The sequence below is a fragment of the Pogoniulus pusillus genome, chromosome 6 (assembly GCF_015220805.1).
Source record: "Pogoniulus pusillus isolate bPogPus1 chromosome 6, bPogPus1.pri, whole genome shotgun sequence".
Taxonomy (NCBI): Eukaryota; Metazoa; Chordata; class Aves; order Piciformes; family Lybiidae; genus Pogoniulus; species Pogoniulus pusillus.
In genome coordinates, this window is record NC_087269.1 from 21,675,068 (window position 1) to 21,694,932 (window position 19,865).

The 19,865-nt window shown below is 53.7% G+C and overlaps 1 protein-coding gene across 1 annotated transcript in view; it reads left to right on the plus strand.

The window, feature by feature from the left end:
* Positions 1 to 19,865, plus strand: part of PSD (pleckstrin and Sec7 domain containing) — a 47,384-nt gene that overhangs the window by 25,731 nt on the left and 1,788 nt on the right. The window contains 11 exon segments of the mRNA XM_064144844.1: positions 3,086 to 3,280; positions 3,797 to 3,877; positions 4,126 to 4,238; positions 5,066 to 5,124; positions 5,637 to 5,726; positions 15,401 to 15,444; positions 16,659 to 16,837; positions 17,637 to 17,707; positions 18,247 to 18,404; positions 18,737 to 18,881; positions 19,498 to 19,641. Coding sequence (XP_064000914.1) covers positions 3,086 to 3,280; positions 3,797 to 3,877; positions 4,126 to 4,238; positions 5,066 to 5,124; positions 5,637 to 5,726; positions 15,401 to 15,444; positions 16,659 to 16,837; positions 17,637 to 17,707; positions 18,247 to 18,404; positions 18,737 to 18,881; positions 19,498 to 19,641 — 1,279 coding nt within the window.

Genomic DNA, 19,865 nt, shown 5'->3' on the forward strand with positions numbered 1-19,865 from the left:
GACCCTGAAGAAGCATCTGGCCCTGGACAAGTGTCTGGTGCAGTGGCCTTGAGTGGGACCATGGCCATGTAGCAGCTGCCCAGGGCTGGAAGCTCAATGCGGTACTTGTGCTGAGCTACCATGAGAGGTGGTTGGTGCAGGGGTCCCAGGGTGAGCCTTGTCCTGGATCACATACTTTCCTCACAGATACCCCCAGAAGCACCTTGTTGCTGATGAGGCCCTGGGGACCTGGGCTCTGTAGCAAACACCTCTGAGGTGGCAGAGGGACCTGTTTGGGGTGGCAGTGACTGTCTTAAGTGGGCAACAGGGAGGGGGGATGAGCAGGCACTGGATCTGATCAGGGATGACTCATTTCAGGCACGCTGAGGATACTTGCACTATACCAAATTTGATCTTTATTCCTTGAGTATGGGCCAGTTCTTGTGTCAAAAATGTATCTGATGCAAAAAATATTATTTCAGTGTTTCTTCAAGCCAAGCTGAAATGTCACTTTAGAAAGTGCACTACAAAATACCTCCCCAAGATATTAGCACATTGGCAAGAAAATTAGCATCACCTCTGTTGCCTCAGACACATCTTTTTGCTCTGTTCTCCATTTGCTTGAGAATTGGGCTTTTGGTTTCCTTTCTTTAAGCTGCATGTTATCCAAGCAAACTGGGGCCTTGAGTGCTGACAGACAGGTGCCATGAATGAGGCTCTCTCAGCCTATCAAGACTGATGGTCCATATTTAACATCATGAGAGTGGCTTGAGTGTTGGACAAAAATGCATTTCATGGCATGGTGGGTAGTCCCTCATCCTAAGAGCAAGATTATGCTTTGCTGATGTAAAACCCCAGATCAGTGTGGGGACTTGGTGAAGGGTGGGACAACAGGTACAATTGACAGAGCTGCTTTGAGACCCTGCATAGGTACTTCAAAATGCAAGGCAAGAATTGCAGGCACAGGCTGGGAGTCTGCAGGGAGATACAGATACTGAAGGACAAAGACAAGTTTTGTAACTGGCCCCATGTGCAGTTACGCAGCGCTAGGCAGGGAAGAGGTGGGGGAACTCAGAACTTTAGATTTGCCCCTGAAGGCTCCAGAAGCTGTCTGTGTGAGGGAGGACAACCTCTCAAGCAGTACAGGCAAAGTCCAGAAGGATATCAATTTTTAGTGATGATGGTTGAGAAGAATGAAAAGGTCTTCAGAGGGTTACTGAAAAGGTGCTTGCTCTGAAGGTGCAGTTGGAGCATGTAGAGTTGTAGCTCTTTGTTTTAGCTTTTTGTTTTATAGCTCAGCCTATGACTGGAAAAGCAGTTTTGGACTGCTGGGCTGGGAAGGGGATAGTGCCTGTGCACTGTGATACCAGATAGAGTCTTAGTGAAAAAGCCGTAACCACAGCCCACAGCTGGCAGATGACAGTTGCTGGAGTGGATTAATATGCACTGCTGCTGGGAAGCAAAGAGCCTGTGACCCCTGTCCTTGGTTGAGGGCACAGCATCTGCAGCCACACAAGGAGCTAAAGTGAGGCTGAGGCATGTGCCCAGCACTGGCCCAGAAGCACCCATCCTTGGGGCAGCTTTCGCCCTGCCAGCCAGTGCAGGCATAGCCAGGCACAACTGGAGGGCAACAGGCATCAGGGCCCATTTGGCTATGGCCACCCTATTTTGGGTAGAGGAGAGGTTTTAGGCAGGTCAGAGGGATGCCCACAGAACAGGGCATGCTAGGGATGTGGACAGTGTTGTTGGAATCTGTCTGCCCAGCACTGCTTTCCAGAGCAGCTGTATTCAGAGCTTGTGAGCTCTTAGTGACCTTATGGCCACTCTCATGGCTGCTATAACCCGGGCATCATGGGGTGAAGGGCAGGCTTCCTGAAGAGGGCTGGAGCCAAATGGGCATGCATCTGTACTGGACCACACATCCAGGTTTTACTACAATCACCACCTAGTATTGCCAAGCTCAGCAGTGGTCCAAGCCAAGTGCATTTCCCTGGTTGTCAGAACCACTTTCAGCAGGGAAGTGTCTGGCCCATGGGTTTGAGCACAGAGCAGCTTTCCCTGAAACAAACCAGATGGGGATGCCAGGGAGGTGGGAGGAAGGTGCCTAAGAGCCATCTAAGGCACAGGGCCGCCTATCAGTGCTGCACAGGGCTCCCCTGGGATAGGCAGCACTGAGCAGAAAGGAGGCTTGTCCTTTTTGAAAGAAGCAGAGCCTCAAGGAGATTGTCCTGAGTAATTGGTTCAGGAGAGCAGGCCTCTTTAAAGTCAATTAGAGACTTTTAAAAATAAATCCAACTGGAACATTGTGAGGCCTGCCAGAAAATTTGGGTGAGGTCAAAGTTGCTTAACATTTGTTGTTGATTAGACTCAACCAGCACTTTGGTTGGGATAACTTCTACTCTGATGAGTCAGACTGCTTTGGGGTCTGAGCCAAGAGTATCTCCTAACTTGGCCATTTAAGGCATGATAGGCTGAGAGCTGACGGGCAGCCTGAAAGAGATGGTACACCCCACTGTGAGTGGGGAGGCTGGAGCAGTTTTCCTTTGTCCTCTGCCTCAGTTTTCCATTTTGTGAAGTGTTTTAAAGTCAGTGGGTGGGAAAAGACAAGCAAAAGAGTAAAGGAGTTATAGTCATCTTGTCTCAGGTAGAAACTGCACTTGAGAGCACCGTGAAGAGTTTGTTAAAAAATGAGTGTGGCTCTTTTGGACAGTATATGTTGCACACACATTTCTGCTCCAAGTCTCCACTACAGCTGAGCTTGGCAGAGTCTGGGCGCACACTTGCAGTTTCAGAGGCTCATGGTGAGGCATACTGGAGTAGTTGTCCTGTTTCTCCTCATCCAGTTTGATTGTATGTTTGTGTGCCTTGATCCTGAGTCACTGAAGCTGTCCTGTCACACCACCTTTTGTCCAGCTACATCCCCAAACCTTTCCCTAGCTCCCAGACCTGACGTCAGAGTGTCTCTATAACCAGTGGACCCAGGGCTATCTAGGATCCCAGCAGTGAGTAGCTGGTCCCTAAAGCAGGTGAGGAACTTGCATTTGCTGAGAAGCTGAATGAGAATATCTGTAGGCAGGCTAATGTGGAGTGTCCTTTCCCATTGCAGCAACCACCCCTTGAGCCAGCCAGTTTCGGACTTGGACTCTGAGATGGACAGTGTGGAGCAGCTGGCCCTGGGCAGCACAGACACGCTCTCCAACGGGCACAAGGCTGACCTGGAGGCTGCCAAACGCCTGGCCAAGAGGCTGTACAACCTGGATGGCTTTAAAAAAGCAGACGTGGCCCGTCACTTGGGGAAGAAGTATGTGTGAGGGTATTTGCAAGGAATGTTCCATTCTGCAAGGGGCCCACCTGCACCTACAGTGCCCTCACAGCTGCTGCCCTTGCAGGGCACTAAGCTGGCAGGGAATAGCTGTCAGAGACCCAAAATCCACTGCCTGTGGCTGGTACATCTGATCCAGATGTTCTTTCTAAAGGTTTTGAAACCTAGGAGACATCCAGGTTTGGATGCCTTCCTATCATGACTGCATCTTGGATGCTTCAGTACAGTGCTGGGGCAAGGGGACAGCTAGCTGACCTGTCATGGGCACTTCTAGCTCTAGCTTCTCCGGTTTCTCTTACATGCCAGTATTCCCATTGGATCTATGAATGATTCCTCTGAGTTTCATGGCAATGTGAGATATTTGTGTTCTCATCATGCTTCCCAGAGGTCTGGGAAGCTCCCAGCCTCCTAGAATGCATCCCTGCTCCTGTGTGCTTTCATTTGTCCCCACAGTCTGGTTTATCCCTCTCTCACTCTCCCCCTTTTCTGTTTCAGCAATGAGTTCAGCAGGATGGTGGCAGGGGAATATCTGAAGTTCTTCGTTTTCACAGGGATGAGCCTGGACCAGGCTCTCAGGTCAGAGCTGAGTGCATGCACATGTGCATGTGTGTGGTGGATGTAAGTCTCTGCAGTGTGCTGGCAGGGTATGGTGTTGTGGGCTTGGAGGAGAGTTGTTCAGCTTTTTGAGAAGGATGTGCCTGCAGGACTTCATCCAGCACAAAGAGTGTCCAAACCAGAAAGCAACGCCCCAGTCCTGTGCAGGGTGGGTTGGAGAAGCTGCTTGTGAGTTTCACATGTGACAAACACTGTTGCTACTTCTTCAGGTCCTTTCTAAAGGAGCTGGCCTTGATGGGAGAGACACAAGAGCGAGAGCGAGTGCTGGCTCATTTTTCCCAGCGCTATTATGAGTGTAATCCCAATGCTATCTCTTCTGAGGGTAAGAAACTACATGTGTCCATGTGTGTGTGCATTTCAAGCAAGGCCATGCATCAGAAGCTCTGTCAGTGTACTCAAAACAGAAACCAGAGAGCAGACTGAGCCTGTACTGAGGCCTTAGGAAGCAGCCCCGATTACAGAGATGTCATTTCCCTCAAATGACAGATGCTTTACAATTTATTTTTTTTAAAAGCCTGCTTCAGTTGGCTCATGCATAATTAGGGCTCAACCCATACTTAATTCTGACCTTGAGCAGATTAGCACAAGAGGCAAGAGAAGGCCCTCCTCACCAAATTCACCCCAGCTCTCAGACTGTCGGCTCAGGGAATAGCCAAGTGAGAAAACTCGGGTGCTTGGCACTCCAGGCGGCACACATACCCACTTTGTACCGTTTCATGTCTTTGTGCCTCTCCTCTGTGTGTTGTTCACATGCTAGGTCTGCTCTGGGCTGGCTCTGGAGCAGCTGAGGTTTGGGCTGCCTGGCTGGCAGAAGGCTGTGTGTGTCCCACCTTGCTGTGCTAGAAGCTCTGCAGGGTTAGCTGCAGCATTGCTGCCTGACTGAAGGGGATGCAGGCTTGTAAGGGAGTTTGTGTATGCTCAAATTTGGGAACAGCTTTAATTCGGTGGCCTCCTTACCTAATTGCCTGCCTGCTGCCAGCACCACATTGACTGATCTGTGCCCCTTGTGTCTGAAGTGGGAGGAGTGGGCTTGGGGCTGTCCTGGGCGCTCAGAGCCCACATACCCTGCCTGACATACCAAGGGAACGATGCACCAGCTGAGAGGCTGACCCTGGGGGCTTTCATTCCTGTCCTGTGCTTGTGCTGCAGATGGAGCCCACACCCTCACCTGTGCCCTGATGCTGCTAAATACAGATCTGCATGGACATGTAAGTCCCCACTCCCGTCAGTCCCATCTATCTGACCTTACCACCCTGAACCATAGATGCTGGGGAAGGAGTGAGGACTTGCAAGGACAAATCCACATGAGCAGGAAGCATGAAACCCTGGGCCTGTAAGAGTTGGTTAATCCTAATGTGTCAGGGCAGAAGAGGGGAGAAAAGCTGGAGGAGGGGCTGGCAAAGAAGAGAGTGGGACTTTGGAGGAGATACACTGAGCTGGAAGATATGGAGGTGGGATGAGGATGGAAGAGAAGAGTGGACAGGGAGAAAAGGCAGGAGTGAGACAAAAAAATCAGCTGTGATTTGGAGCAGGTAGCACTCAGCTTAGAAAATGGTTATTTAAAGCTTCCAGAGTCTAGGTGAAGCTGGCAGCTTCCCCACACCTGCAAGCAGCCTCCCTCACCCCACAGTAGAGATGAGGGCTGTGCAACCTTCTCAGGCCAGCACCAGCCCCTGGCCTGAAGGTAACCCCTGCGTTTCTCTCCTCCTGGCTGCCCCAGAACATTGGGAAGCGAATGTCCTGTGCTGACTTCATTGGCAATCTGGAGGGACTCAACGGAGGTACTGACTTCCCCAAGGAGCTGCTTAAGGTAAATTTAGTTGCTACCCCTGGCCAGCCAAGCAGCAGAAGCAGAAGTGAGAGGTGTGGGCAGGGTCACATGGATGGTTACATGGGATGTAATGAATGTGTCCATCCTCATATCCTCATGCAGAAATGGTGGTGGTCCCTTGGCCTGCAGTTTGCCTCCCTGCCTTGGCAGGGAGGTTGGTCTCAATGATCTCTGGATCTCTTCTAACCTGTAAAGTTCTGTGATTCTGTGACCTGCCTTGCTGAGGGGAACCTGGGCTGTCTTGTTCCCCCAGGAGGATGTTGGAAAGACAGCTGAGGTCCTGATTTCCTTGCTGCTCTTGCTGAGCCTGCATCACAGGCAAGGGGACACATGTTGAGGCAGCTTACTGGGGTTGTTTTGCCCAGCTGCAGACAGAGGCTTCATGATATTCACTTCACTGGATTGCACCTTTTCTGGCACTTTAGAGCACTGGAGGCCAAAGCTATGGCCAGGCCCTGGGACTGGATCCATCTCCAGTGGCAGAGGGAATGTTTCTAGCAACATGGGCAAGGCATGACAATGTGGGGGTTCAGGTTGTAGCTAAAGCTGTGGAGCTGGGAATGCATTGTACTTGTGTGAGCTGGGGATTCCTGTCTTCTCCCTGCCTGACCCAGTTCCCAGCAGGGCTTGAACAGGGAGATCAGTGTTCAGTGAACACCTCTGACCTTGGTCTGCCTCTCTTCTCTGGCATTGCCTGTTCTTCAGAGGATTTTCTGAGCTGCTGTTTTCCCATCTTGGGCCCTGGGAATAGGCTTAGGTCCCACAGGACCTGCCTCACAAAAGGCATCACCTTCGGTGAAGTGCTACAGTTGGCAATATTCATGATGAGGAAGATGAGTTCCCATAGGGTGCTAGAGCCACGAGGAGGGGAGAAAAAAGGCAACGGAGTTTGAAAAGCTGAGCTCCCTTTTCAGCCTCTGTGGGTCTATTCCTGACTGTGTTGCACACCCCATCATTAAGGGGTTACCAGTAGTTCTCAATAGGGCTGTCCTCCCTCTCAGCCCACACTTCACCAATAAAAGGACTTAGGAAGAATTCTCCTCTAATTTCAAAACTAGCTTCAGAAAAGGCTTTAAAACCCAAAAAAAAAGATCAGAAACTCCAAGATGAGGACCTTCGCTGCCCTTCAGTGCTGCTCTGCTCTGGACCATCTCAGCTCTGCAAGCTCCTTAGCAAGCCCTCTTTGCAGCCCTTGGCACTCCATAGTTGGGTGTCAGCACATTGAGGACTGCCTCATCCCTGTTAAACTTCCCCCCTTAAAATACCAGCAGTTTAAGCACATGAGAGCAAGTTATCCCCTGAGATCTCAGCCAGTGAGAAACAGGGCAGCAAGAAAATGCCATAAAGCTACAAGCTTTCTCTCATGGGTGAAGGCCATGGCCTTTGCTGGGTGTGAAGGAATGGAGGGAGGCTGCAGTGCTGCAGCACAGCCCCACACAGCTCTGCCGGTGGCCCAGCAGCAGGGAAGCTGCTCTGCTAAAAATGGCCTGTTCCCTCTGCAGCTGCGGTGCTTCCCACCGCCGCTTTTCAGCCGCCTCTGTACAGGAGCCATGCTGAGGAGGGAGAGCAAAAGGTAGAGTCAGTAACCCTGCACAGAGCAGGCTGCAGCTCCTTGCCTAAAGCACTGCTCTGCTTCAGGGGGCCCATGCCTATGCAAAGGGGAGCCGAGTCCTAAAGTGAGTGAGATGGGAAAAGTGTTGTCAGCCTGTGCTAGGAAGGGAGCTGGCAAAGAACAGCACCTGCAGGAGTGATAAGATAAGATACTCTATCCTTTCTACCCACTGCCTTCAGCTGCTTGGTGCTTTGGTTCTCACAGAGTCTCAGGAGGCAGCGGTATGAAGAAAGGCTCTCCTGCTGCCCTCCCTATGTCAGCATGTGCTAGCTCAGTTACCCTGGGTAGAATGCTCTCTCCTTGGCAGACCTGGCTGGCAGGCCATGCCTGGGACTGAGGCTCCATGCAAGTGTACTGCACAGCTGGCTGGCTAATTTTAGCTCTTTGGGAGCACATATGTTTCCTAAGGGTAACAGGGGAGGGAAAGGACTGGCAGGCTTCACAGGAGCTTCCCAAAATTCAGGGCTATGTTTTAGCTCCAGCACTGCAGAATTGTCCTGGGGGCTCTTCCAAGGCTGCTTGGGGTGATGTTGCAGGCTGCTAACCCACAGGCTTCAAAGCTGGATGTGGCCCTCACCTACAGCACTCACAACTGGGGAATGACAACAGCAGGGCAGGAGATACAAGGCCACCAACCTCTGTGACTCCAGGGACAGCATCAGGAATACACCTATGTGGAGTTTGGGTACTCCCCTTGTCTATAGCTGCAGAGAGTCCTAAGTCTAACAGCATGATGTCTGAGAAGGACTGGCAGCTTGAGTCAGACGAGAACTTTATCTGCTACTAGATAATACATGTAAACAATCCCAGTTTTCTGCAGAAGAAATGAAAACACTTGAAAGCTTGTGCTTTCACAGCTGAGCACCACATCCCCCTCACTAACAGTGCCTTGCTGTGTCCTGCATGGCAGTGCTGCTGGCATGCAGCTGTGTCTTACCAGCGCTACTGCTACCGTTTTCTCTACCTCTGAAAGCTAGCCTGGAGAGTTGCACTCCACAGGCAGGGCTGCCGAGCTTTTCTGAGTCAGGTGTCCTCCCCAGTGGGGCAGAGAGCCATGCTGGGGATGTAAGAACCTATATAATGCCATGCCCCAGGATGCTCACATCTGCAGGCTTAGACCTGAACTCCTGCGGCCAAATGAGGGCAGCTGCCCACACTGCAGTTGAAAGAGGTGAAGCAGGACATCCTGGAGTTGCTGATATTTTGGTTAGCTCTTGAGGTGATGCTCTTCTCTTACCTATGTGATTTTAGCATGGGCCCCCTGGGATTTCACTCACTGATTGCCCGCTACATTTCAGATGTAAATTTGACCTGCATGTAATTGGTCACTTTATGGAGCCTGGAGTTCCTCATCTTCCTTACTCTTTCTGCTTGCCCATGTGCTTTATTGGCTGGCAGCAACACAGTATATCCAAATCAGACCCCATTTTCCCCCAGCACTAGTGATTGCAGGAGTGAGACAAATCTGTGCTGCCTTCCAGCCTAGGAGCCCAGAGCACTTCGCAGATGTTAATGAATTAAGTCTGACAATGTAGTTTGGGTCCCCGGGGGAGGAAGGTAGGATGGGCCCCCACCTTTCAGCTTGGAGGCACAATGGCAGGGCTCTGACGCTCAGCGTGCTGGGTAAGTGATTAGTAATGTGGGAAGAAAGCCCAAGCTCCCACCTCTGAGCTATAATCACAGGAACGCTTGCTCAGTCTAATCCTCTGGGCTTTTTTTTTTTTCCTTCTTTTTTTGCCTGTTTCCCCTGGGAGTGATACGCTGCCCTGCTCTCTCTCTCCCTTGGCTCTGCTCTCCCAACCCCCGATTGCAGGGGCAGCCCAGTGCATCTGATGTGCCAGATACCTATGCCCCCTCCCTGACAAGTTTTGCCTAGTGATCACTGTGCTAAGCAGAACAGAATGGAAAATTTCCCATTCTCCACTAGCCACATCTTCTACTCATTGAAGCCTAACTAAATTACACATTGATCCTCACGATTTTTGCAAGGGTGCCCAGCCCTTCACAGCAGTTAGCTGACTGGAGTATCTGCGTACTGGAGCTAGGTGGCGAGGTGATTCTTCTGGCGTAACCTCGAAGGGATGAGCAGGAGAGTTAAATATGAGGTGAGCACTGATGGTGGAAGGTCTGAGCATATCTCCACTGGGCCCATCTCCTCGTAGCTCCTAACCTTTTTGGAGGTCCCTTGTGTGGGCTGGGCTGCAGCACCAGCTCTGAAACCTGCCCAGCTGGCCGCTGGAGCCTAGGTGTCCCCACCGCTGCCCTCCAGTCCTTTGAGCTCAGGAGAGTCACTTGCTCCCACCCTCCCTTCTGGGGCATAGAGCAGGCAAGGATGGACAGCGGGGGGAAGCTTCAGCAACCCGCGTCCATCGGCGCCAGGTCCGGTGTCCTCTGTGCGAGGTGCCGACGGCTGCTTCCGCGGGCTCGGCTCGGCTCGGCTCGGTTCGGCTCGGCCCGGGCGCCGCGGGTCGCCATTGGCTGTGGCGGGCGGGGCGGGGCCCCGCCTCAATCGGGCAGCCGCCGCCGAGCCCTGCCCTGCCCGGCCCGGCCCGGCTTCAACAGGCGGCGGCGGCGGCGGCGGCGGCGGCTAGGGCCGCGGCAGATAGGGCACTGCCGCCGGGCACCTTGCCGCTCCCCGTCTGTGCCATCGGCAAGATGATCGGCGTTAACAGCATCAACAGCAGCGCGGGGCGCATGCGGTCCCGCTCCATGTGCTCTGTGCGCTACGGACGCAACTACCGCGGCGTGGAGACCTTTTGCTACGGCTGGCCCCAGCGCTCCCGCACCCTCAAGCCGGTGCTCTACACCGACCTGGTGGTGAGCCGCCTCCAGAACCGCCGCAAGAAGAAGCCGGTAAGCGGCGGGCTGGGGAGCAGGGCGGGCTCCGCGGGGGTATACGCAGCGCCGACGGGACCCCTGGCAGGCAGACGGATAGACACGCCCGGACACCCGCTGCTGCGCCTGTTGTGAGACCCTCAGCATTGGCATGGCTGTAGCGAACAAGCAGCCTTCTCTCTCTCCCGTTGTTTGTTGTCTGCGCAGCCGGGTCCCCATAAGCCCCACTCTGCCCGAGGGTCTCCATCTCTAGCTCTGCCATCCTTCCCCCATCCCACCCCGAACGCGGGGGTAGCGCGGCAAGACCTGGATGACATTGCACCGCTTACGATGGCTTGACAACAACGTTCGCTCGGAAACACCACTGCGAGAAGAATCCAGGACAGAGCCGTACCGCTGGGACCTGCCCTCCGGCTTAGCATAAGTGACAAGCTCTGCGGGCTCCCCTCCAAGGGCTGTGCCGAGCCGTGTCAGCCTGGCCAGGTTAGCCTGGCGCCCGGCTGGGGCGACAGGGAGACCTGTAAAGCAATGTGGAGGAGCAACGCCGCAACCCCGGCTCCCAGCCGAGGAAGGAGTGGCTACCTGGACAAAAAAGGGCTTATTACTGCCAAGGGGTTGCTCTCTGAGCCGCAGTCCATTCTGGGGATGTTCTGGAGGTATTCATCAGTCCTAGGTAGGGAGAAGTGTATCTAGGCTGTGTATCTGGGTGCGTCCCACCTCTGTCCGGTGTAGTAGCCAGGTAAGAGGCCTCGTCGGTCCCAGCCTTGCAGGCAGGCTAGGGGCAAAACAGGAGTACTCGAGAGTTGTCTGGGTTGCCCCCGTGGTGAAAACTAGCGCGGCGAGGACATAAGGGCCGTGCCAAGCGGCGATGCTGCCTTAGCGCAGTACGGTCTGGGGGCAGCATTAAGTTGTGACGCACTCGGATGGAAACATGCAGTTGAAAGGGAGGTGCTCGCTCGATCGCTGCTTCCCGCGCTATGGAGCTGCGCGGGGAGGACTAGAGGAGTCTGTTGTTCTGGGGGTGGCAGTTTACTGGGCAAAGAATGTGCAGTTTATGATGTTGACGATTTGAAAGTGTGGGGCAGAGATGGGTAGTCATACCGTAGTGCCTGCTATGCTGCCTGCAGCAGGGTGGAAAATGACAGGACACTGTCCCCATGGCAGCCCATCCTATAGGGAAACAAGCTTGTCCCCAAGTCACTGCTGTGTATGCACACAAGAGCCACTCTGCAGTGGAGGGGTGACACAAGGTGTGTACAGCAGTGTTAATGCGTGACAAGTGATGAGTTGTTCTGAAACATGGATGGCGTGTGCCAGGCAGGCAGCAGAGGTGCAGGGGCAGCTGCCAAGGTGAATCTGGGACCTGACATACAGTTCCATCTGATATACAGCTCTGATCTGACCAGGTTATTTGTATCCACACAACTGGCACTCTGGGTGCCTAGGGAACCTGACAGCTTTGTAACTGGGTGTAGAGAAAGGTATTTTGCTAAGAAAAACTTGGGGAAAGGCAACAATTAAGCTCTAACGTTGAAAGACTGCAGGCACAAACAGAGGGAGAATGACTGCAGGGAGGGCACTTGGTGGTTGTGAAGTCTGTCTTGCAGAACATCACACAGTCATGGCTGGTCACAGGGCTGGCAGGAGGAAGGGGAGCCTTGACCTGCACAGGACATTTTGCAGTGCCAAGAGCTGAGAACTGTCTTATTTAGCACAGGAACCAGCAGAATGGGAAAGGAATGTGTCTGTAAGAGTCTTGATTCATAAGAGGCACCTTGGAAAGGATTAAAGCTTTGCACTTGCCTCTATTTCTGCCTTAACCCTCCTCTGTTACTTGAATTGTAGGTTGCAGCCCCTGCTACAGGCTTGTCTGTGCCAAAGTTATGTTCAGGTCAGCTTGCTGCTCAGCTCCCCGAACCAGCACTGGATCTACCTTCCGGTCTGCTCTCAAGTGAGGAGCTGAAGGATAAGTTCTCCCTGCCCTGCTCGTGTAGGGCTGGAACTGAGGCTAGGCTGGAGCATCAGATCCACCTGCTTCTTGCCCAGGGCAGCTCTCAATTCTTTTTGGAGATGTTTGCTGAAGCAGGACTGAGAGATGTCCTCTCAGCCTGCTTTTGGGAGTGAGGTCACCAAAGAGGGATGTTATTGATTCAGTTAGAAATCCTGATGGGACAGCATATTCCTAGGTCTCTTCAGCATCATGCATGTCTAGGGCTGGCCTGGCATGCTGAAGCAGTGAGCTCATAACCAGCCAATGACAAAACCCCAGCCACATTGGGGTTGACCGAAGTGGCATGGGGCCAGGACCATGCTTTCTTTAGGGTAGTACTTGCAAGGTCAGAGGTGCCAAGAGGTGCCATCCTTTCATCCCAGTGACAACAAACCCACCTGGACGTGTTCCTGTATGATTTGGTATAGGTGATTTTGCTCTGTCGGTGATGTTGGACTAGATCTTTTGAGGTCCCTTCCAGCCGCTGACATTCTGTGATTCTGTCAAATACATGAATTAAAGACAGCTTAGAGAGACAGACCTGCTGAGTAATGAAATTAGTCTATCTGATCTCTACTGACATGGTTGTGAGTTAGGCTTTGGGAGCCTGCACCACATGTGCTTCCCCAGCGGAAATGGTCCACGCACCAGAGAACCTGAAGTTTAGTGGACTGGAACGTGGCAGTACTGCAGTGGGACTAGAAAGGCAGGATAGGTTTTGTGGGTGGAGTGCATCTTCTTCTCAGCTGAGACTTGGGCTGAGTCTGCCAGCTTTGTTCCTGAGATGGGTGTCATCTGGGGGTAGCATTTAGCCAAGCTGAGTCTTGGCAAGATTTAGGTGTAAGCATAAAGGTTTGCATTGCCCTCTCAATTCCCCAGTGCTCCTGTTTGCCTTTCACTGTCCCCCCACAGTGAATTGCTGAGCAGCAACTTCTCTTTGAGATGGGGGTGCTTAGCACCTCCTGTCTGCAACAGGCTTGTGTGATGCTGTCAGGGCTTGTAGCAGAGTGTCTGGAGCTTTTTCAAGCCATAAAGTATTTCAGCCTTTGAAGTGTCTGCTGACATCCCAGAGTCCAGGTTTTTGTAGTGCAGTACTCTGCCAGGCTGTTCTCTGGCACTGTGCCATCTAGAATTACTCCCTGAGTATCTTCTGACATCAGCTCATTCAGTCAGTGTTTGACAGCAATCCTCCCACTATCCCTGTGTGGGGCTGGGGACTGCAGTCCTCTCTGGTGCATTACCTTGCCATGCCTTCCAAAATCCCAGCTCAAATGGCTCACATCTCCCTTGGGGACAGGGAGCTGCCCACTCTCTGCACGGCCTCATAGCTGAGTGAAAGTCAAGCCGTGCAACCAAGTCTTCCCGCTCTTCCCAAGGCGCTTTTCTGTAGTTTGCTGTCCTCACTTTTCTGTGCTGGTTTTCCAGTCATCCTTTTTGTGTCCGTTCATTCTCAGCATTTCTTGGCTGCATCTGCAGCAGTGAGTAAGCTCCCTTCCCTTTTGTTTCCTGTAGTGAGTCCTTATCATCTACATTGCTCTGAGATACTGGTTTCTCCTCCTGCTGTGCTCGTTAAGTTACGTTCTGCAGGACTTTGGATTGTTGATTTTTTTTTCCCAGGCTCTGCTCTCAGTCTCTTTGTAACTTGTGCTCATTGTGGTTGCCTTGCTGCAAGCCTGCTGGCAGGTACACCCTGATCATACCTGACTGTCCTTTCCCCTTCAATGCTGGGGTTGCACCAATGGGGCTAGAGTCAGATCTCTTGGGTGCTGAGGCTGTACCCCTGCCATGAGCCTCCTGTCTTTCCAGGATACAAGGGAACTCTATTTTCCATCTGCTAGAAAGGGGCAATCCCTTTCCTCTTCTGAGAAACAAGCTAGTATGTTGCTAGCATTTCTCCAAGAGGCAAGTGGAGGAACCAGGTCCCTGCTCTGTCCTGGCCAATGTGCCTCTCAAGGGAATAATGGATGTCTTTCCCCAGGTGCTGCTGGGGCCTGTTGTCTGGCTGGCTTTTCCAGGCCCCTGCACGTCTCCACTTGTACTTTCTCAGCCACCAGCAAAATCTCTAAGCAGCAGTCTCCAGCCCAGTGATGGATGTTCACAGCTGTCTGATCAGCATGTGTGAGGCTAGCTTATTTCCTTCTGAGGATGATGCCTTCCAGATCTTTCTCTGAAGCCCTATGTGAGCACTGTGTTGAAGTCCTCTCTGGAGACATCCCGACTGCAGAGCAGTGCTGAGTACTTCTGGCTTGCATCCAGCTAAAACTGGACAAACACTTGGGAGTGGGGTCTTGGAACATCCTGCTGCAGGCAGGCTTAGTTCGTTCCTGTGCTGAGATGCAGACAGCAGGTCTTGCCTTGCTCAACTCAGCAGCATTTGGGTTCCCAGGGAGGGCAGGGTGCTGGGGAGGGGTTAGGGACAGTCTATGGGCACCTTAAATAGCAGCAGCAGACCAGCAGTAGGCAAGCATCCATTCTGCTTTGATTAGTCTCGAGGTCCTTTACAGGCCTCATAAATGACAGCGTACTGGTGTCTTTGTGAGTGCTGGGCCAGCATCATGCATGTCTCTCCTGGAGCCTAAGTGTGCTCTTGCAAGAGCATTGCATTACTGTGGAGTACTGGAAGCTGCCATGAGCCCGTCTTTGCCAACCCTGGTCAGGCAGGCAACAACAAAGAGATTGCTGGCTGTTGTGTATTGTTGCTTGGAGCTGCTGGAGATCCTGGAGCCAGCTGAAGTCCCACTGAGCAGGGTGTGGGCATATACCACTGAAGTCCAGCCTGAAGGCTTGCTATTCTAGGGCCCAGGCCTGAAAGCTGTCCCTTTAGCTAGTCTGGGTCACTTTGGAGCAAGAGGTGGCTTTCAAGGACTTGGAAATGTTTGGTGTAGCTTGCCATCATGCTGCTAGTGCTGTGCCACCATCACAGGTAGGTAGAGAGGGAGGGGAGGAGAAGTGAGGCAGCCAGAACTGTCCCTTGCACTGTGTTAAGGGTGTGAGTGGGGTTGCAGGCCTTGTGGTGCCCAGGAGGTGTATTTAGCCCTGAGACAAGGTCAGCTGGCTTGCCCAGCCAAGACAGGGCTGAACCAGAATGAGCTGACCTGAGGTTGTCTTAAACTCCATCACCTCTGGGCCAGCCTGGTGTGTGTTCTGCGTTCCCAAGAGCAGCCTCCTGACCTGCAGCACTGCTCTCCTGCTGACTGCCTGCTTTTCTTTCTGCAGACACTATACGGCTCCATCAAGAATGAGAAGCTGCAGTGGGCCATGTGAGTATCCTTCCCAGGGGATGCTGCTGTCTGGCATTAGGTAGGCAGTGAGGCCACTCTGCTGGGGCAGGGATCTTCCTTGCCCCTGCCGTCCTCCCCATGTGAGCATTGCCCTGCACTCGCTGTGATGCTGTAGGGCAGATGCTCCTGTGATGATGTGGGGAAAACCTTGGGATGGGCCAGGATGGGGGGTGCAGGCAACACACACACAGCCACCCTCAGCAGCTCCATGGGAACCCCTTCTCTGACATCTCATGGGGAAAGACTGCCTGAGGCCAGCTTCCTCAAACTGCTGTTGCTTCATGCCCTGGTGGCCATGCCCAAGGTGGAGGTGGGCAGGCTGTGGGGAGGCAGTGGATATGCCAGGGCCCTACAGGGTGCCAGGGCCCTACAGGGTGCCTGCACCCTCGCCCACATCTGCCATCTCCAGCAGCAGGAGTGGCAGCGCCCGCACTGCGGGGATTAATCAGCCCAGCAGTACCGCCAGCGCTGAGCCAGTGCACTCGGGCTGCTGCCATGGAGACGCTGGCAGATGCTGAGGGGTTTAATTAGCAGCAAGCAGCTCTGAGGAGGGAGAGAAGCTGTAGCTCTGGGCTCCCACATCTTCCTACCAGGCTAGGGGGGTGGTGGCACTGATGCAGCCTGCCCGCAGCAGCCTGCCCACAGCATGAGGGGCCATGACTTGGAGGGATAGCACAAGCAGGAGTCTGTTCTCTGTAGCTTCTGGGGCTGCTTGGACCTTGACCACACATGATTCAGCCTCACACTAGTGGTACTTGAGACCTCCCCACCATGGGCCACCTGAACAAAGTGTGGGTCTCTCTCTGGGGAGATTTCCCTTTCTAGACCCTCTCTACTTCTAGCTGGGGACCTGTGAACCCATGCACCTGACCCACTGGCCTGGCTGGCATCAGTCCTAGCCCTGTCTAGAAGGGCTTCTAGCTTCATGGAATAGGCAAGGGCCCCACCCTGAGCTGGGTCTTTATAGGATTCAGTCAGTGCCACAGCTGCCTAAAGGGGCAGGGGCACAGAGGCATGGCTGGGTTTGGGATGCTCACCAATGGTATTTGGAGACGACTCAGCCTGGTCTGCTGCTTTGGACTCCCGTTTTAGAAGATAGGCCTTCAAGGGGCACTAGCACAAGTGGGAGGCTTGTTGGTATCTTCTGTCCATAGCAAAGTAAACCCTTCCCCAACCAAATCTGTGCCTGGCAGAGATGAGGAAGAGTTGAGAAAGTCCCTCTCAGAGCTGGCAGATCCCAACCCGAAGTCCATCAAGCGAATCAGCAGCTGCAGTAACCCTTTTCTGGACTTCTCCCAAGATGCCAGCATTGCCACCTACAAGCATGGACTGTTAGTTCGCAAGATCCACGCTGATCCTGACTGCAAGAAAAGTAGGTGCCCACACTGGGGGTGTTGGGACAAAAGGGCATCAGTAAGCTCCGTGAGGCCAGTGGGGAGCATTGTTGGTGTCACTACATGACATCTGACTATAGCACCCAGTGTCAGCCCCCTGTGACCCTGTCTATGTTAGGCATAATTCAGGCCTCAGGCTGGGGAGCCTGAAAGCCACACCCTGCCAATCTGCCCCCACCATTAGGGCAAAGCAGAGGTCAAGATAGCAGTGGGCAGTGCAGTCCCTGGTCACAGTGCTGGGAAGAGGGCAGGCAGGAAGGTGGAGTGAGTTCCCCAGGGGATGCACCCTTGCCACTGGATGGCAGGGATGAAGGAAGGTGCCCTGTCATGTGGCAAACAAGCAGCATAGTGGGCAGCTGCTGCTGGTTGGACGCTGCCAGGCACGTTCACAGCTTCCACCATGAAATCCCTTCTAAGCCCTGGCCATCTAAAGCTGCTTTGATCTGATTAGATGCAGCTGCCCTCCAAAGCCAGTATTACCTGGCAGGCAGCACTCCCCAGGCAGGGAGGCCGAGTGCAGACAGCGAGGCAGGGAGCACAGTGGTGCCAGCCCCAGGAGGCGGCAGGCAGCCCTCCTGCCAGCAATACCATCTGCCAGCCACGAGGCCAGCACAGGCTCAGGTGCACAGGGACAGTCCTGGCATGCTGCCTGTCCCCAGGGTGGGGTGATGTGGATTGTGGCAGGGCTGGCTGGAGGAGGATGTGACAGGGGTGTGGAATGCCTTTCCCTGGCTTGGTTCTGGGGCTGATGTTTGGCTGCTCTCTCCTCCCTGGCAGCACCCCGAGGGAAGCGAGGCTGGAAGCCCTTCCATGCCATCCTGAAGGGGATGATTCTCTACCTGCAGAAGGTAGGCAGCAGCAGGGCCACCTGTATCCCTGCCAGGGGATGAACTGTCCCCATCCCAGGGGGTAAGTCCTGGAAGTCCTCACAACAGCAAGGGAGGTGCTCAAGTGTCTGTCATTCCAAAGCCTGGCCTAAGCAGCCTCGGCACCATGCCTGCTTGAGTGGTGGTTGCATGGGACCCTACTGGCATCCCTGTTTCCAGGGTGCTTGGGCAGTGAAAGCAGCTGCCAGCCAAGGGCCCTGCATGCACAGGCTTGGCTGATGAGAAGGGGAGGCACATCGAGTCTCTTGCAGGCACACATGATGTCCAGCTGTGGGGCAGTGGAAAAGTCACAGTGTTATCACTGCGCTCATGCACCCAAGGTTGTGCAGCATCCTCCCATGGGTGTAGCATGAACTGGAGGCTGAGCCTGCAGCAGTTTGATGCAGGGTGATCTCTAACCCCCATTATTGCTAGCACTTCCCTGCAGTTCCTGTGACCTCAAAACTGACTCATGGCAGGGTGCATCCCTAAACTGGCTCTGAAATGCCTGTGATTTGCAGGAGGAGTATAAGCCAGGGAAGGCACTGGCAGAAGAGGAGCTGAAGAACGCTATTAGCATCCACCATTCGCTTGCTACACGGGCATCTGACTACAGCAAGCGACCCAACGTCTTCTACCTCAGGACAGCTGACTGGAGGGTCTTCCTCTTCCAAGCACAGTGAGCCCCCCAGAATCACTGACTGGGCCCCATACTGAGGCACAGACGTTTGTCTGACTGAAGTGGAGAGTGGGATGGGGCTTAGGGGCACATTGCTCTTTCCTGTCCTAGGCCTCTCTGGAAGGAAAGCAACCCAGTGTCAGCACTGTGCTTTGCACAGCTCCTCTTGTTCCCACCCCCATGGCCCGAGTCACTGTGGGTAGAGCCCTAGGTGCCATGGCTGCCAGGGCCAGGCCTAAGGGATCCAGATCTTGGCTGCAGGACAGGTCATTCTGCCTGTGACACTGATAGTGCTACTTAGAGCCCATCTGTGGTTTGGCCTTTTCCTCCAGGAACCCTGAACAGATGCACTCATGGATCACACGGATCAATGTGGTGGCAGCCATGTTCTCTGCACCACCCTTCCCTGCAGCCATTGGCTCCCAGAAGAAGTTCAGCCGTCCATTGCTACCCAGCTCCTGCACCAGGCTTTCCCAGGTGATCTTTGGTGTGGGGAAGCATGGGACACATCCGCTGGGTCTGTTGGTGGCACTGTTCCCTCGGGAGGGGCCTATGTGTTGCCATATGGCAGCCTGCCTTCCAAGAAGGGTATGGGGCTGAGGAAGCATGGCCAGGGAGATGGGGAGCAAGTGAGTGCTGAGCTTAGGGGTGGACAGCAAGGTGTTGTTCCTGGCAGTGGGGGTCAGGTTGTGGACAAGAATGTAGTCCCACATCATAGTTTGCAGGATCCTACCAGGACCTTGAAAGGAGACTGGCCAGGGGGATTAGCTGGCACTCACACATGCCAGAGCAGTTATTCATAGAGCAGAAAGGATTAAAAAACCCACCAGCCTTGATTTAGAGGAGATTAAATTGTTCTGCTTTAAGACTGCAGCCAGTCCCTGGCAAGGCAGTACATTGCCCCCAGAGGCCTGTGCTTTTACCTGCTGTTTAAGAAACAACAAAGCGAAAACAAACACAGGAGCAGAAGCAGTGATCCTGGATGGACCTAGAGGGGCAAAACCTGTTCTGGCCCTGACCAGCTCACACTGCTGGAGTTAAGGGCAGAGCAGAGAGCACAGCTGGGTGCTGATATGATGCCACCCTTCCTTAGGAGGAGCAGGTGAAAAGCCATGAGACTAAGTGCAAGACATTGTCAGCAGAGCTGCTGGAGCATCGCTCCTCACTGCCCGAGAAAAAGGTGAAGGGCAAGGAGTATGAGGAGCTGAAGCAGAAGGAAGAATACCTGGAATTTGAGGTAAGTTGTGAGACTTCTGCCTCTGCCCACCACCCTGAGTGATGGGACATCCCTCCCGCTCAGCTGAACCACACTCCGCCAGCGCTGTGGTCTGGGACCATGGCCATCTGCCCTGGCACTGGGATGCTGGGTGGGGTGGAGGAACCACGATCTTCCTCCCACGCTGGCTTGCTGGCTGAGGAGCAGGACTCAGCTCACCAACCTCTCTGCTGCGCTGTGCCCCC